Source organism: Equus przewalskii, chromosome 5 (assembly GCF_037783145.1).
Source record: "Equus przewalskii isolate Varuska chromosome 5, EquPr2, whole genome shotgun sequence".
Lineage (NCBI taxonomy): Eukaryota > Metazoa > Chordata > Mammalia > Perissodactyla > Equidae > Equus > Equus przewalskii.
The window spans coordinates 22,615,785-22,634,811 of NC_091835.1; the positions used below are offsets into that span (position 1 = coordinate 22,615,785).

The window sequence follows — 19,027 nt, forward strand, 5'->3', positions numbered from 1 at the left end:
AGGTGGCACATGGACTTTCTTACTTTGTATAACTAGCATAGCAAACCTGTGACGACTCTGAGATTGTCACTTAGGATGAGCTCAATTTATTGGTGTGAGTCTATTTAAAAAATATACATTAAGGAAAGAATAGTACCGGTGCTGTCCAGATAAGAGCAGAATTCGGGAGGAGGCCCACACATGACTGATGTTTGAAAATATTCTAATTCACATCCTTATTGCATTTTTCAGGAATTTCCAAATAGCACTAATGACCAGGGTCATCTTGGCGGGCCATTCTGTGTTGGGATTTATCTGGAGGGTGGAGTGGAAGCAAAGGCATTGGAAAATCGTTCTAGCAAATTCTAATGGAATTATCTGAAAGACCGATTCATAAGCTCGCAGATCCAGCCAGATGATAGCTGTGCTAATTATAATAATGCTCAACAACGGACCAAAGCATTCCGCGTCGGTGTTTGGGCGCACGTGATAAAAACATGATGCTGTACACACGGTGTTGATTTTCTGAGCTTACACAATCCAGGGGAGACCTTTCTTCCCTTTCATTGCCAGCAAGAGAATGTTCGTGGAAGTCTTAGGGGTTCAGAACAGAATGGAGGTTCAGACCATGTTCTCACCCTGTGATCTTGTCCTTTTACCAATTATATGCCTTTAAGGCACCCAAAGGAATCTTAAAACACAGATGGACAGAAGATCTTGGCTCTGAGCTGCAAGTCTGCAGCCTCTCATGATGGGGCACCTAGTTCTGCCCAACAGACGCTGAGTGCTAGGGCCAGGGGCCATGCAGGGTGGACAGAGCGACACCCCGGGGGCCACGCCCTTCCTCCTAAACCCACCTTTGTACACGTTATTTCCTTCCTCCATCGTAGGAAGAAAAACACTTGGTGACATCTTCCACCCTTCGTCTTCTTCCTGTTGAAGCGGAATAGTACTGTTGTTAATTACAGGCAGAGCTTGTCTGTCGAGACTGGACAGTAAGAAGTGCGTGTGTCGCTACTGCTGTGACCATGGTCAAGCACATGGACTCTTTCCTGGTTTATGGAGGGAACGTCTAGCCCCTCGCCTGCCCCCCTGGGCAGTTGCCCTGCTGGCCAGTCTGAGCAGCGAGCGCTGCGTCCACCAAGCAGGGCTTGGATGGTGCTGGAGACTTAGTTCCCCCTGCAGGTTCACGGAGGAGTCCCGTGGGACACCGGCTTCCCATCCTGGTGGCCTCCCCTGCGGTACCCCACGCCCTGAGTTTGGTCCTGTCGTCTGATGTTCTGGCTCCTTCCAGGCTCTGAAAGCTGACTCCCAGCCGCAGTCCTGCTGCCTTCCTGCACCACGTTCCCAGCATTAAGCTGCTTCCTGTCTGTCCTGCTCTGCCACCTGCCAGCTCTCGGCTGCTATGCACACCTGGGCTGCTCTCCCCCTTCTTACCTGTCCCTTCTCAGGGCCAGGAAGCCAGTCCTGAGCCCCAGCCTGGAGCTGGAGGTCATGCTTCCTTCCTGGAGCCCGAATCCTGCCAGCCTCCCTGCCCTGGGCCCCCACTGCAGAGAGAGCCCAACCACGGCATCCTTGGTCCCTGTCGCTGCCTCTGCGCAGCCAGATCAGAGCCTGCTGGGACACCTGCCACTGCAGGGGGCGGCTCTGCCTTGACCCCCAGAGAAGCCCCCTCTGCCCTACACCGCCAGGGCCCAGCTGCTCCCAATCCAGAGCAGCCAGGCCTTGCAAAGCCTCACCTGTTGTTTCTGTGCAATCATGTTACACCGTACTAAGAGTCAGGTGCCTGATGACCAGCATCATGGTTATTGTCCCCCCACCAAGGGCAAAATGAGTGATGCTTGTCTACATCATGTCCACGAGCAGCTTTCCAAAGCACTCGAAACGCTCTCTGTACAGCTCAGAGAAGGAGAGGCAAGAAGATGATGAGTGTCTCTCCCCAGCTGCTTCCGGAGCAGCCCTTGACTCTGGAGACAGGACGTCCCACATGCTGTGGGGGTCATGCAGCGCCCGTGCCCCCGATCCCTATGTATCTCTCCTTCTCCCCGACCCCAACGGCAGTCAGGAAGACCCAAGAACGAGAGCTCACAAGGGTGCTAAGAACCACAAGGAGGAAGTCCAGGGGCAGGTAGGAGAGCCCCCGCTTCACGGGGTAGGGGGATCATGGGAGACCTGTCTGGAAGCACAGCTTATAAACCACGCGGGGGCTGTTGCGGCCACGGAGAGGGGCCCCCGGCCTTGAGGAAGCCAGGGGAGAACTTGGGCCCAGACATGCCCGGGGCCTCAAAGCCAGTGGAACAACTAACCCACCTTCCAGGAGCCACAGGAAACCAAGTCCCTGTGAGGAGGCCCCACCCAGGGCACAACGCCCAGGGCTGGCACTGCCCAGTCTTGGGACCAGGAGAGCTGGCGATCTGAGAAAAATCTGCTGGAGAAGCAAGAAAAAGACCCGTATTGGGCAAAGCCTGTCTTTGGAGGAAAGAGAGAATTCATGGACAGAAGGGAAGTTTAATTATTTTAGAGATATTATTGACATCTCTCACTCTCTCTCTCTTCAGGTGTCACGAAGGACTCATGGATCTTTAATATCTGTCAATGTGTTGCTCACCATTAAGGTCATTTTTGCCTTAGATGCTCAGATGGCCCTATATGTGGCTTCTGGGAGCCCCTTACATGGTGAGGCTGTGCCTTCATGGGTAGAGGAGGAAGAGGAGGGGGAGGAAGAGGAAGAAGGGGAGGAAGGGGAGGAGAGGGAGGAGGAGAGAGAGCAGGAGCGGGAAGAGAGGAACCGGAGGAGGGGGAGGAGGGGAGGAGGAGGGGAGGAAGGAGGAGGGAGAGCAGGAGCGGGAAGAGAGGAACAGGAGGAGGGGGAGGAGGGGAGGAGGAGGAGGAGGGGGGGAGGAGGAGGAGGGGGGGAGGAGGAGAAGGAGGAGGGGAGGAGGAGGAGGGAATGCCAGAGGGGGAGGGGAGGAGGAGAGGGAGAAAGAAGAGGAGGGGAGGAGGAGGTGGGCTGGTGCTCCAGGGCAGGGGTGCATAACGAGGGGAAGTGCTTTCAGCAGAGGGAACAGCATGTGTGAAGTCTGAGCTGGGAAGGCTGTTTGTTTGGACAATTGAAAGTTCAGTACAGCCAGGGTGTACCACACAGGGGTGAGCAGACAGACACGAGGCTGGGGAGAGAGAGAGTGAGGGAGGGAGAGAGGGAGGGAGGGAAAGAGACAGAGAGAGGGAGACAGAGACAGAGAGAGGGAGAGAGAGGGAGGGAAACAGAGAGACAGACAGAGGATGGGCCTTGGGCCGCGTTCCTCACGGAGCTTGAACTTGGTTTGAGAGCAGGCAGCTACCGCAGGAGCCTGGCAGGAATGGACCTGCTTGTCGGGATGTCACTCTGGCTGGAGTGCGGGGGGAAAAAGGGGAAAAAGGCCGGAGGGGAGGTGGGGACGTCCACCGTCTCTCTGATCAGAATTCCCTTTTCCCATCTTCTGCGGGAAATTTCTCTTAAGCCCAAGGCAATGTGCCCTCCTCTGTGAAGCCGTCCTGGATTCTCCCAGGTAGAGAGGACTCTCCCCCCGTTATGAAGGGTTTGCTTCTGCTTCCTGGCGACTGTTTCTCTGTACACATCGCTCGCTATTTGTGAGTGCGTCATAGCTGCTCTCTCGGGCTGTGAGACCACGTGGAGAAGGATTCCATCTTGCTGATGTGTTGTACGCTGTACGGAACCAGGACAGTGCCTTGTCCCGAAATAGGTGTTTAAGGCACATGAGTAAAAACAAGATTTAGAAGTCTATTTGTACAACTTTATTTCTATAATAAATACCAAGTTCTCAAGGGGAACAAAACACCGTAAGGCCAGTCTGCGAAACCTCTGACCCTGACAGTACACAACGACGCGATGCTAGACGCTCAGGTGACTCAACAGTGTGCAGCTTTCCACGTGGTAACGACACAGTTGGCAGTTACTGGAGACACCTTTTAACTGGAGGAGCAAGCACAGCGGAAAGTTTCTGCTTTATTTTTCAAAGCTATTTCTTCCTTTGGTGAACAGTCCTTGAAGTTGCCTTAAACACTCTTTGGTGTCACGTTCAACATTTTATATTTTGCTGATTTGGACAATTATGGGGAGAGGGAAATTCCACAAGGAGGTTTCAATCTCAACTCCACCATCTCAACTCCAAAGTCACTTTTCTTCCTGAATCTTTTACTGCGAAGGAGGTGGTACAGGTACCCTGGGCACCCTATCCTGGTGGCTGCCTGGGCCCACTGTCTTCCTGATGGAAACTTCTCAACCAGTGTCCACACCACTGCCAGCTCAGCCAAGTGGCCGGAGAGTGTTGTAAACAGAGGATGCTCTTGTCCAGGAGCAGCCCGACCCCGAGGAGCTGGACTGACCAGCCATGCTCAGTGGCCAGTCATACTGGCTCTCTCTGCACGGGGACAGGAAAACACAGGTGGACTGGCCAGTGGGAGGGAGGTGACAATGTGGATCCCAGCTGCCATATGGACTGTTTTAGAGAAGGAGATGGACACAGGAGCTGGTCCCAGTGGACCTGGGTCCTCAGGACTCCCAGCTCCAGCCCACGCTGGCCGCGCTTCTTGGCCATGAGCCCCCCCGACGTGGTGCTGCCCCATCTTATCTTCAGCTGACCTCAGTGAGCCCGTGTTGCCACCTTATAAGCCCAATGAGTCCCCATAAGGACCAGGAGCCTAGGGATGTTCCAGCCCTTCCACTCATTCAGAAATGTCATACGTATCACAGAGTGTCTGCTCTGTCCAGACACTAGCCAGGGATGTCTAGAAAGCTGGGGGCTGGCTCACCAGCAGCTCCTCTAAGCCCACCCTTGGCTTCTGCTGGCAGAGCCACGTTGTGTATTTTGCAAAAACGCTTATTTATTGCACAAAGGACATCATCACAACAATGCCATAACAAATTTAAAAATCAGCTGCATCACCATCACCTTTATCCAAGGAACCCTTCATTTTTCTCTCCCCTTATTTAGATGCATATGCGAGGTCTGTTACATGGTAGCATAATGATAATGGTTTAAAAGTTTTGCCGGCTGAATAGGTATAACACAGTATTTATTCTTAATTTATAGTTCTTTATTTGGTGTGGCTAAATTTCATTTTTCTTGTTTTGTTTGCTTGTTTGCCAGCTTTATGACCTTATCTTGTTTACTCGCAAGCATTTCCCCAGCACCTACTGTGTGTGGGACTTTTTAGGAGCTGGGGCTACAGGATGCATCCTTCAGGCTCTGCCTTTGGGGCTGCCTGCAGGATCCCCGGTTCTCCTACGCTAGGATTCCTGGATTCTCACTGACTATGCCCTGGAAACCCCCGTTACGCCACATCTCAGTTCTTCTTACTGATGTCTGCCGGTGTCGCCTCTTACAGGGGTGTCACCTCTTCCCGGGTCCTGGGCTTCCCCGTGACTGTCAGATCCATGTTTTCCTCCAGGGAAACTGGGGGTCGCCTTCCCAGATCCCCCTCCTCCCCATGCAGCTCAGCTCTCACACTCTGGCCTGCCCACCGAGGTGAAGGGGGCATGTCCAGCCATGGCCTGTGCTCTCACATTCACTTCTTCAGCTGTCTCCATCATTAGCAAACACTTTCATTTTACTTAACCCTGTGGAGAGCTTAAAAAACATTCCCAAGACCCCAGTCCTACCCCAGACCAATTAAGTGAGAATCTCTTCAAGTGGGACATCTATATTGGGGTTTCTTTTTTCTCAAAACCACCCTGGGCATTCTAATCGGCAGCCAGAGCGAGGACCACAGATTAACTGAGGCCTTCCTTCTGTCAGCCAAGGCCCAGTCCGTTCTCCTGGGGCCTCCGAGAAGCCAAACTCTCTTCATGCCCAAGGTCAGCTCAAGGTGAAACCCTCTTGGCTCCTTCATCCATTGCTCAGGAAGAGATTTCCAGATAGTTCAACCATTGGCTATCTCCTATGGACATCATGTAATCACCCAAGCTCTGGTTAAGGAATGGTGCTGGTTTACTGCTTACAGGTGGAGCCACAGCCAACGTCCTTCATGGCCTACACCGGATGTGAAGGTGGCCCTCAGGCATGCTGCCGTTTTGACATTTCTATCACATCACGCTTTGGAGAGCTGACAAGTCCTCCTGTCTTTTTCATGAATGTCCCATGTACTTAAATTTATCCTTAAAGTTGTACAAATGGTTTTGTACGTTGATTTCTAATAAATGTCAATTTCTTACTTTTTGTGCCCTAATTGACTTTTCGCTCTTGGAGGACAGTGGCTATTCACGTCTCCTTGATTTTATATCTCCGTTGCCGCCCTTGCCTGTTAACTGACCCAGTAACGAAGACATGAGAGACGGGTGCTCTCACCTCCCACCCTCATGCAGAGAGTCAAGTCCCTGTGCTATCTGTCTTTCTCAGCTTGGCGGCACCTCATGCCGTGATCTGTGGTCTGCAGCATCGTGGTTTCTCGTCTTTTTGCACATTGGGCCAGCTCCAGGGCTCCAGCCTCCTGGGCCTCCCTTCCTCTTTGACGGTTCAAACATCCCAATCAGCAGCAGTGAGACCTGGCTTCCTGGCCTCTTGGTCCCGCTATGAAGTTCAAGTTCAACCACATACATTCTTTTATTTATTTATTTATTTAAGGTATAGTTTTTGGTGAGGATGATTGGCCTTGAGCTAACATTTATTGCCAATCTTCCTCTTTTTTTTTCTCCTCAAAGCCCCAGTACATAGCTGTATAGACTAGTTGTAAGTCCTTCTAGTTCTTCTATGTGGGATGCTGCCACAGCATGGCTTGATGAGCGGTATGTAGGTGCGTGCTCAGGATCCGAACTGGCAAACTCCAGGCTGCCAAAGCAGAGTGCATGAACTCAACCACTCGGCCACAGGGCTGGCCCCCCACGGAGATTCTTTTAGAGCAGCCAGTTGCTTTCAGATCAACTCCCCACTTTCCCTTATGGCCCAATGCATCATAAATCGCTAAGGACGAAGCATTTGTTCAGTACCAATAAACTAGTAGAGGGCTCATGATTGGCTTTTTAAATTTATGAAGCCGGTGTACTGAAACTGACCATTTTTATTAAGTTTCCATCTACTGTGCGAAATTGTTCTTATATAACACAGATAAATGCTTCATGCAGAACGTTTCTACACTTCCTTAATCACAGTCAATGAGCTATACCGAGGAACACAGAGTCGAAAATGCAGAGGAACGGTTCCAAAAGATCTCTCACCGTCAAATATTTTATCCTAGGTACTTATCTTAGAGAAATAAGGAGAATATAGAGGGAGAAACAGTGTGTCTGCCCACTCCTCACCCCAAACGTTAACTATTAAGATAATTTCCTGCCTGGCTTAAACAGAGATTCAAATGAATGGAGGTTCTGTTGCAAAGTTTCTATTAGCAAACATATGCATCTGAAGTAGGCTGTCGAGGGATGGTTGGCACTTCACATTGGTGTGTATGTGGCGAAATTCAAATAGGGCAGCATCTGTTACACTTTCAAAATGAGAGAATGCATTTTGGCAAATGCCTGTCGATATACAAGTTCCAAAGTCAGATGGATCATTCAGTGGTTTTCATTTGACCTAACATGTTCCCTTAGGCTTTGTGTCCTGGGCGTGGGGTGGGCTCAACTGGTATTCGGAGGAAGCCGATTATTTCACACTGAACTGAGAGTGAAATTACAATCTGCTTCTAGATCCAGAAGTGAAAAAGCAGCCCAGAAGTCTCATCGCTAAAAACTGTATTTAAAAATAAAAATGCACCAAAATAACACGATAGCTCGTAAAACTTGGAAAAAAATGAAGCATCTCCTAACTATTTTCGAGCTTCCATTTCGAGTGTTGTTCTATTTCTCTGCTCACACATTCCATGGAGATGAGAGGATCAAAATCACTCAAGCCTTTTCAAGCTTCAGAATGCTATTCCTTCTGACACAAAAGACGGGCAACAGATCTGAGAGATCCTACGGTGAGAAGTCTAAAAGTGTACAGCTATGTCCTAAAGACATCTGCCCCAGTTTTCTCTGATGGTGTCCATGTTTAGTCTCTGTCAGAGCTTCCTGGCTATTATTATAGTGGACGGAGCATACCACGTGCTCAAATGGGCCATCCAAACCACCGGCTGGCCTCCTTCCCGAGCCCACCCACCACAATCCAGGCTCCACACCCACCCCTGCAACCCCACAGGCCCTGCTCTCCCAACTGGAGCCCTCTTTGCTGGGAAAGCCCTTCTTATCTCTGTCCACCCGCTGATCTCTTTGCCCTTTAAGAAGACTTAGCTTGAGCTGGATGCTTGGCCTTCTCCTAGGCTCCAGAGGGCTCTCGTCCATGCTCCTCCCCCTAGTCCCTGACCTTCACCTTGACTCCAGCATCCCATTACAGGATATGACAGTCAACGGTTACTGGAACTAATGTACCATAAGAAACAATTTGTATACATATATGCATAAAGAAATTTCTGGAAGGATACACACCCACATGTTAAGGATGGTTAACTTTGGGTCATGCATTCCAGGCGACTTCCATTTATTTTTCTCTTTTTGCTAGCCAATAACCTAATTTTTCCCCCTCTGCATTGAACGTGGTTGAGTGATAAATGTTATATCTTGCTTGATATGGTAATTGGATGAGAGTTTAGGCAAGGGGCCAGGCAATTGAAGTCTTAGACCAGCAAAGGAATCCAGGGATCCCTCTGTCCTTATTTCTTACTCTGCATGGAAGGAAGTCTCTATTGTGTCTGCAGAAATTCACACATTGGGAAATCAGGGTCTAGGGAACACAGTCACCCTGAATCAGTCTGGTTCTGGTCCTGGCTACAGCCAACAGGTGGATCAGGACAGTGGTAACTACCGAATCCTGAAATGGTTGCCATGTAGCTGGCTTCTCCACCAGCACGTCGGTCTTCTCATCCATCCACTCGCTGAGAGCTTGGCCTGTTCCCAGCTGCGCAGTGTCACGCCGGTTCTAAACGTGCTTCCTATTATACTGAGAAAATGAGGCCATTTGGATAAAATGGCTTTCCTCCTCCCCATACTTTTCTCACTTCTTAAAACCCCTCTGCTCCTCTACTGCTCTTTGCTGCAGAGAAACCTCGTCTCCCTCTCTTCGGCATGATCTCCTTCCTGCCTGCCTCCCCAGGACCTCCCTCGAGCCCTGACCTCCCTCTGGCTCTCCCATGCCAGTGGCACTCTTCCCTTTGACACTGCACATTTACAGCTCTTCCTCATCTTAAAGTTCTCTCCTGACTTTATGAATCATTTTGTGACTTCTTGAAAGAGTATCTATGCTAGCTGCCCTCACTTCTCAGCCCAAGCCCCTCACTTGCTTTCAGTCTGCCTTCTGGACCTCCTGATGCTCACCACACTTTACTTGAAACAGCTGTCAGAGTCCCAGAGATGTGCTTGTTGCCATACCTTTTTCTCAAACTCTCTCTTTGTTGCAGCATTTGACACTAGTGGCCCCCTCTCTTGAAAGAATCTCCTGACTTTGCCTCCATCATATTCTTGGTTCTCTCTTCTCACGGTGGATGGACTAGGGACAGAAGGAGAACCTTCCTTTCATTCTTCCAGAAATTCACCCAGTTGGAACTTCTTGTGCTGAATTTCTCCCTGCCTCCCAGGATGTTCCCATCCCCCTCACTGGTTTCATCTCTTCTCCTGCCCTAATATGTGGATGTAATCCAGATTCTCCAACTTGCACCCACACTGGTTTTCCTACAACTCATCCACTCTCCCGCCTTCAATAGGGTTTCCTGCACAGGGCTCTGCATCGACACCACTAGTCTTGATCTTCCAACTAACTGTTTGAACTTCTCCCTAATGTCCTGCCGTCATTGAAATGGCATAGTTCTGAAGCCAGCTCCTGTCCTCCTGTCCCTCTTTCTTCCCATTGCTCCACTCAAGACACTTGGAATCCCCCTGAACTCTGGTCTCCTTCTCCTCCTCAAACACCCAGTCCACCAGGCCAGTCATCCTTCTTGACAGCGTTTCCATCTGTTCTATCTTTTTATATCCACGACTCTCACCCTAGGGTCTTCATCTGAGCATTTCCCCATTCCTTCAGGGATAATGACTGCACAGCTCTTGAGTTCCAGGTGCTGCTACAGGTGCTGATCAGAATCACAATTTAATCGGGTCATCTGGATGCTGTGGGGGAATGGATTTGCAGAATGGTGGGAGAGGAGGCGCTGGGCATTGGCCAGGAGGCTGTTCCCCTGAGATAGGGAGACATGGGCAGAGCAGACTCCTAGGGTCTCCTGACTGACGTGCCATATCCTCCGGGAAGCTCTCCATCCATCACCTCCAACACTTACAGATGCTCACTCTCTGAGTCTGCAGGGCTTCCCTTGGCTTTCTTCTAGACAACTGAACACGTCCTTTCTGGATGCAGTGGCTTTCGAGCTTTTTAGGGAGAAGGATCCTTTGAAAACACAAAGAAAACTCACACACCTTCTTCCCAGAGGAACGCACTTTCATATCAAAGTTCACGCACAATTTCAAGGAGTCTATCTAGAGAGCCCCTGTTCCTTGGGATGAGAGCCCCTGTCTCCTCTAGCCCAGAGCCTCTCACTTCTGCACATCCTTCTCTCTCACCACACTTCAACGGACACAGAATATGCCCAATATGTACATTTCCATAATGACACCCTTATTCTCACAACAGCCTCTGGGAATACACAACACCCACTTTTCCATCTTTGTGAAGCAGCACAAAATTTGGTTTGAGACAGCCTGAAGTCATATAACACTGTGGTCGGCTCAATGGCTCAACATGGAGCCGCTCCTTGGGCCAAGGTGTTGGAGAGGAGGCTGCAGTCAGAGAAGGCCTGAGAGGCACTACAGACAGACAATAACTTTGAAAGCTACTCGTGCTATACGTGGGTCCAAGGATCTTCCCAGAGGAATTTAGCACCGACTCAAGTCACTCTACGGCTGGAGTAAATTTAGAGAAGACTCTTCAGCATTCGCATGATCATGGGTTATGGAGAGGTCTAAACCATTTAAAATAGTTCCAAATGGTTTCACATATGGCTTGAAAAATAACAAAGAAGAAAGAGTTGTAAGGATGGATTGCATAGTGCTCCTTTTCTGCATTTTTGTTTCTTAAGCCAACGTGAGGTCCCCACAGCTGACTGAGAGGCAAATGAAATTAGGTTGATATTGAAAGCACATTTGCAGAAATTGCAGAAAAATGTCCTTCTGGCGCTAGCATTCTCCTCTATTAAAGTATTTTTAACAGGGGAGCTCCCTATCTGCAATCCTCAATACTTTTAGAGATGGATTTAGAGCCAAAGATGCAAAAGAAAGATTAATATTTTTTACCGTTGAAATTTGAGCCCTTTATATCTTCTAGACGCAAGTCCTTTATCAGATAGACAGTTTGCGAATATTCTCTTCCAGGCTATAGCTTGTCTGTTCGTCCTCTTCACAGAGAAAAAGGTTTTCATTTTCATGAAGCCCAATTTAGCAATCTTTCCTTTCATGAATTTTGCTTTGGGTGTCAGGTCTAAGACCTCTTTGCCTAGCCCTAAATTCTGAAGATTTTTTCCCTGTGTTTTCTCGAAAGCTTTTATAGTTTTACGTTTAAGTCTCTGATCCATTTTGAGTTTGTTTTTGTATAAGGTGTGAAAGTTTAGACAGAAGTTCATTTTCTTGCCCATGGATGAAATGTTAATTTTTGGAAGCTCATCTTTGAAGGTGTTTATGGGGCTTTGATATTTTCCCTTCCACTAGCCCCAAAGTGCAGATGAAAATTCCTAGATTGATCTGTTTTCTTTAGTCCTGCAGCATCTCCGTATAGAGGCTCTCCAGATTGATGCAGATAAGGAATCGAAAACTTTCATAGTTTAAAAGTTAAACTGTTTGCAAAGTTTCTTGATGAAATGATGGAATGAATATAAGATTACTAGTCACAGTTGTTCTATTTTAAAAGGCTCTTTCGTACAATGACAGAGGACCACTATGACAGCCCTCTCTTTTCTCATGTCACTAGTCCCACCATAAACTGGAAATCCAAGCAGAGATGCTGAAACTACAAGTTCACGCCCTAAAAATTCCTTCTAGTCATTTCTAGGTTTGAACATCTCAAGACCCCACAGGGACATTCATTAATCTTCAGAATCTCAATTAATGGAGTACCTAAGGGGAGCTCTCTCTGGCTGCTTTGGGATCAGGGAGAGAAGTGTTGGGGGCAGGTCTCTCTGTAACACGTTTATGCAGGTGGAGGTGGCCCCAGGAAGGGGCTGAGGTGGAAGGGGAAGCAGTCATAAAAGGGTGGGTGGGTCTTTGTGAGGCGGGGTGGGAGGGCAGGCAGGTTACTGGACCATTGACAATGAGTCCAGCTCTTTCTACCACCAGCTGGACATGCCCTTCCCCTCTTTCACCTTCTTAGGAAAAATCAACGAGGTAAACAGAACTTGTCTGCTTCTCTCTCAACCTTGTGAGGGATATTTGACTTTAAATACATCCTCCCACGAGGTTGGACGCAAACTTCAGAGGGGCTCAGACCCCCAACCCACACTTGTCCTTAGGTGGGACCTTGCTTTTCAGGGACTCTGCTTCTGGTCTTACCTTCGCTCCCTCCTGACCTAACTAGCCTCTCTGCCTTGGTCACTTCCTCATGCACACTCCATCCCACGACACAGCCGTCCAACACAGATCTTAGGCCACAGCTCGCTGAACTCAGATCTGCTCAAGTCACTCCCCCGAGAGACGACTCTCCCTTTTCTCTCTGGAGAGGGCTCTGCCCAGCCCCCACAGCGTCCACTCACTGCCTGCTCCATCCTTTGCAGGCCCTACACAATGCACACACTGCCCGATGGCCTCGTGTCATCCGGGTGCTGAAGTTGCCCTCGGGTTCTTTGGCTGGGAGATTGCCTGGAATCGGGCCTGGAATCCCTGGTCCCCGCCCAGCCTTCTCATCCACTGACCCTCCAGGCCGCTCTCAACAGCCCCATCCAGATAGTTGTGTGATATTTTGAAAAGAACCTCTTTTCTATTTATATAGGCTAGTGGAAATATTCAGATAATCATATCCTTTTTTTTTTTTTTAATATGAGGTCTTTTCCAAGTTTTCTGACTCTATATATGGGGCCAGCAGTTGACAGATGACCAAGTGTTATAAAAATACCCAGAGAACAAGAACACAGCTCTGCCACCGTGAGACAGGGTCAGAGGTATGTCAGAATCTACGCAAGTCACACAAAACTACTTCCCTCTCTCCCCTGTCTGACCCTTGAACCAGAATGAATAATAGGTGTCTTTTTTCTACAGGTCAAAATACCAATTGTCACACAAGGATTTAAATAGCTGGTCCCGGGATTCCTTTTAGATGCTTTAGGACTGATTCTGGAATAAAGCTTCTAAAAGTCAGTGGAAAAGATACCTGATCTTGAAGAAGCAGACCAACGTAATTTAAACATATCAATTCTTATTAGAGATCACCATTTCTTCTTTTAACAAACACATTGTCACTTTGGAGACCTGTACTTTTCATGAATAAATTCATTTCTAAGTAATTCGGGAGGATTTTCCCCTTCATTTGCAACTACTTCATAAATGCTGATGTACTCAAACTTCGCTTTTTGTCCAAAACTGTTCATCACTGAATGACTCTTTAATAGCTAGTTAATAAAATGCCTTCACTCAACAAAGACCAGACTGTGTAGCTAATAATTTCAGATTTTTACGGCACAAGCTTCACTAACAGTGAGTTTTTAATTTGCAAGTGTCAAACTCCCTCATGCATATTTACGGGAAAAGATGCTTAGAATAAAATTGAAATGCTTCCAACTGCCCTTATTCTCAGGCACTGCTTCAAAATTAGCTTGCCAAGTGAGAGAAGCATTTTAAAAATTAACTCTATCGAGTGAGCTGTCTTTTTTTTTTTTTTCTGAAACAAGTTAGAACTTCTGGGGTGCAGGCAGATCAGTAGGGCAATAGGTGGTCTCATGGGCTGGGTTCCCCAGAAATGCTCAGATTTAGTGTATTGGGAACACCACCCATAAGGGAGGGAGGGAGAGGCGCAGCACCAGGCAGAGGGAGAAGCTGAATTGTGATGCAATTGCAAGAGAGCGATCGGCTGATCCCACAGGGATTCCAGGAGCTAGGAGAACCCTAACACGACTATCTTCGGATGAGCTGCCCCAGGAGGGCAGGGGGCAACCTCATACGGACCAGCTCCCTTAGACCTGGAGCAACTCCTGGGGAGCAACTTCAGTGTGAGCGACCAGCATGCCACTCTGGGTCACCGGGGATTGAGCGCCTTGGTCCTGAAGGTGGCTTCCGAGGGGCCCATCTCAGCATCTACTACAGTGGAGCGGGTTGTGCCAAATTGAGCAGCAAGGGGTGTCTCTTCTTTTCTTCATGCAGTGAACAACAGTGGACACAATGGAAGAGCAGGACAAAGACAAATGGGGTAGGGGAAACATTTCTGCTTATCACACTGCAGAAGATGAGCATTGCAGAAGGGACCATCACCTGCAGCTGGTCGGCCGCAATCCGGCCAAGGAATTTTAAACAGAAAGTTGGCTTTTATCCCCATCGCTCACTCCTTGCCTTTATGTGGACTTTGGGTATTGCCATTTTAGATTTATCCTCACCCTTTGTCCCTTGCTAACAACTTCCAACTCTGTGGTCCATTGCTCGTCCTCCAGGATTACACAGCCTGTCCCGTTGCTCGCTCAGCGTGACACGGTGCCTGGTTCCCAAACTCAGTCTACCAGACACCACCGAGTTGTTTTTCCCACAGAGAAATTCACACGTCTGAGTGGTGGATGGAACCCATCTCTTGGGACATGAGGAGCATGGCAACAGCCATCTGAGCCGGAGCGGAGTCTCTCTGGCCCTGGACAGAGTCACGGAGGGACCATACCTTTAATGATAATTCTCCTGAGTTGATTCAGACCAGGGTTTTGGTCCTCTGTGAAGCAGTCTGTGCAAAAACGCTACTCTAAACATATTCATGTGTTAGGATGGAACGAGCTTGCAGCCCGAGCACCAGTGTCCTTAGAAAGAGTTGATACTGGGAGAACAACCTCTCTGGGAGCGCACCTCTTCACATGTTGGACGTGAACATCCCTCCAATCACCGCCCAGAAAACAGCACCTACCACGCCCACCTTGCTGCCACACCCACCTCACCACCCAGCCCACTTCACCTGCCATGCCCACCCCACCCCACACCCACTCCCATACCACACCCACCTTGCACCACACCCACCTCACACCACGCCCACCCATACCACCCCACCTCACCAATACGCTCATCCCACACACAGCTCACCCCCACACTATGCCCACCTCACCACCACACCCACCCCCCCAACATGCCCACCCCTACCATTATGCCCACCTTACCTGCCACGCCCATCTCACCTGCTACACCCATCTCACCTGCTACGCCCACCCCACTGCCATGCCCACCTCACCGCCACCTCCAGCCCCACTGCACCAGGGGAGGCCTGGCCCAAAGTGACACTGTTTGAGCTATTCTTTCCTTTGGACAGCAAGAAAGAAGAACCTCCATTAGCATATACCCAAGGTGTCCATGGGAAGTGCTAAATTTGAATGAACTCACTTTGGTTACAGTAGATACAATTATTTTGGCTTTGCAGCGGCCACAGGGTTTGCCAAGCGTTTTCCCTTCTCTCTCCCCTTGAGGAAAGATGAGCGGGATCATTTACTTTGAGGAATGAAACTTCAAAGCTCTCATACATGGGAACAAACGTGGGAAGTATCTGGGTTGTTGAACCCACCCCTTGCCCTAACAGGTATTTCTAAGTCATGAAAGGGATGGCAGCCCACTGCTGATCAAAGGGAAAAAAATGGAAAAAGAAGTGATAGCAAGCACGGTCTCCTAGGAAATGAATGACTGTAATCGAAACAGATTGGTGATTATCCCACTGATTCAAGGCAAAAAAGCAAAAAAATAAACCAAATTTCAAAAATTCCAGATTCCTTACCTTATTTTTTTCCTTTGTTTCTTTCTTTTCCTTATCTTTTTTGGCGTTCTTGGGTTTCTTTTCCTTTTTCGTCTTTTTCTTCTTTTTGGTTTTTTCATCTTCTTCTCGGCTTGCAATAATATCATCAATAACCTGATAAAAAACAAAATAATCATAGCATTTGAATAGAGCCCTATTAAGAGGAAGACTAGTTTTCCTGTGTGGAAGGAAGGATTTGTGCTGCTCAGTCTCCCTTCTGGGCCCTGCTCTGGGCCCCGGAGGCTGACCCATCCTAGGAACATCACGGGGGCTCCCTGCCTGCCATTGGCCTTTGCTTGGATTCCTCAGTGGGAGGCAGGAGTCGGATCTTGGACCGCAGATGGAGAGAGATCCTGGGCATTTCTGAACCCAGTTCCTGCAAATTCAGAGCTGCTCTGGCTCTCAGGCGTTCCAGGAACACCAGGGGAGGTCAAGGCTTCCTCAACATCTCAGCGGCAGCCGGAAGCACCAGGCCTGCCCACACCTCTTCCCCAAATCTGAGCCGAGGACACCTGCTGTTTCCTGCCTGGACTCCAGTCACGACAGCTGCCCTTGTAATAACTTTGCGTTTGCATAAAAGATTGTCCATCTCTTCTCAGCGTTGGTTTCTTCCAGCTGTGATTTAATTTATATTTCCTATAGTGAAAAAAAATCCATCTATGCTCCTGAAAGTTAAAATATTTATTAAAAAGTACCTGGTTCACATAAAATGAGTATCACTGAAGAATTAGGAAAGGTGTGTAAAAAACCATCTAATTCAGTTCAATACAACAGAGGTTTACTGGGATCTCACTCGCTGTGATAGAGAGCTACGAATTCTAGGAGATCCGAAGGGACACTGATAGGACACGTGTCCTGTTTGACCCTCCGGCTCTGCTTGTCACTGGCCACGCGACTGAGACAAGTGGCATGACTCTCTGAGACCCGGTTTGCTCAGCTCTGAAATGAAGTCAACGCTTCCACCTGCAGCACTGGTGACATGCCAAGCACGGTTCTAAGAGCTTCAGAAAGACTGATGCATTTGCTGCTAAGCACAGCCCCCCGGGTGGGAGCTGTCCTCGACCCATTTGATGGATGAGGAAACTGCAGCACGAGGAGTTCAGGAGCCTGGTGAAGGACTCGCAGCTAGTAAGCGGCTGAGCTGGGACTCAAACAGCTGTGAACCAGGATAATTTCAGAACGTAGAACAAAAGAGGCCAGATGTGGAAGAAGATATGTAAATTCAACCTATGGTAGGAAATGCGTATAGTTAAATAAAAAAACAATACTCTACAATTTCAGGATGCATACATATGGAGTCAAAGTGTAAAGAACTGTCATTGAATCACAGACACCAAATTCAGTGCAGTGGTTACCTCTGGAGAGCAAGGTATGCAATTTTATTTTATATATATATATATATATATATATATATATATATATTTTTTTTTTTTTTTTGGTGAGGAAGACTGGCCCTGAGCTAACATCTGTTGCCAATCTTCCTCTTTTTGCTTGAAGAATACTGTCCCTGAGCTAACACCTGTGCCAATCTTTCTCTATTTTGTATGTGGGATGCTGCCACAGTGTGGCCTGATGAGCAGTGTGTAGGTCCAAAACCAAGAATCTGAACCTGCAAACCCCGGGCTGCTGAAGTGGAGTGTGTGAACTTAACCACTAGGCCACTGGGCCGGCCCCTCTAATGTTATATTTTTGATGTTTATACCTATGTTCTTGGGAGCTTAGTTCACACCTTTAAAAGTGTAAAAAATAGCTTTATCATGGACAAAGCCATATAACCTGGCACCATCTGGACTTGAAACAAAATGCTATAGCTATGTGTCTAATGTCACACCATCCAGAGGGCCACCCATCCTCTAGGCTCCAGTGAAGACTTTGGCGGCGTGAGGCTGAAAGAGGGTGTGTTGGGGAGGATGAGAGGTGACGCATGCCTTGTGCACATTATTTGGCAATAAAAAGGCTGTCTTGCAACAGGATTAACAGTCCTTTGTTGCCAAAATAGCAGTGTTTTCCTTACGGAGCAGGATCACCTCGACTCATAGAACCAAATCACGGCTGCCCAGGAGTTTTATGTTCTGGAGCTCTTATGGAACATGGATATTGTTTGGTGCTTGGAAGTCTGGAAACGTTCAGAAATGTGAAGTCTTTTGTTTTTTTTTAAAAAATAAATGTGAGCAGCTAAGAAAAGAATGAAATCCTTATTTGTGGAACAACCAATGCAGTGTATCTTTTAAAGCCATATCACTTATGTTATTTCCTCTCTATCCTTGGTTTATTAATTCAATATTTTGAATAAATAATACACTGACATGGTCCACTACTCAAATATGACAAAAGAGCATGTAGTAAAATGTTTCCTCCCAGTGCTGTGAGCCAGCCAAAAAGATCCACTTGCTAACGCCAACCCAAACAGCCTGGATATGCTGCCAGAAACATTTGATATGGATCTATGCAAACATATGCGTGCACGCACACAAGCATATACATAAAGCACACTGACATTGTTGTGTTATTTTTGCAATCACATTGGTGAAAAATAGTTATGTGATTGTAGTCGTCTATTTTTTAACCAATGATGAATTTATTTTGCTCTTCAACTACGGCAAAATCTTTCCAGGTGCGTGCATATGTCCACGTGTATACACACAAATACATCTTATAATCCTAAATTTGTCAATTGGTACAGATTTTAGCATATTGTGCACAATGTTCTTGTTCCGAATTTTTCTCCTAATAATATACCTCGGCCATCTTTCCTTCGCGGTTCATAAAGAGCATCCTTGTTCGTATTTTTATAGGCATACCATAACTTATTGGACCATTCTCCTATCCATGGAGATTCAGGCTACGTCCAATCTTCTGCCGTTACCAACAATGCCGCTGTGAACAGGTGCACGCAAATATCGTTTTGCAAGTGTGTGAGCATATCTGCAGGATAGTGTTGCAAAAGTAGAAATGCTGGACCAAGGGTTTGTACATTTGCAACCTTGTCAAACTGCCTCCACTGGGTTGTGCCGATGACACTTCTGCCAGCAATGGAGGTGAGCGCTTGTTTCCCCATGTGCTCTGACACGTGGGTTGTTTGTCAG

General features: G+C 48.0%; 1 protein-coding gene across 4 annotated transcripts in view; it reads right to left on the reverse strand.

The window, feature by feature from the left end:
• IQCA1 (IQ motif containing with AAA domain 1) overlaps positions 1 to 19,027 on the reverse strand; it is a 155,622-nt gene that overhangs the window by 63,284 nt on the left and 73,311 nt on the right. For all 4 annotated transcript variants that reach the window (XM_070618671.1, XM_070618669.1, XM_070618672.1 and 1 more), the window contains 2 exons: positions 15,924 to 16,055; positions 837 to 912 (listed from right to left, as the gene is read on the reverse strand). In XM_070618671.1, coding sequence (XP_070474772.1) covers positions 837 to 912; positions 15,924 to 16,055 — 208 coding nt within the window. The remainder of the gene's footprint in view (positions 1 to 836; positions 913 to 15,923; positions 16,056 to 19,027) is intronic.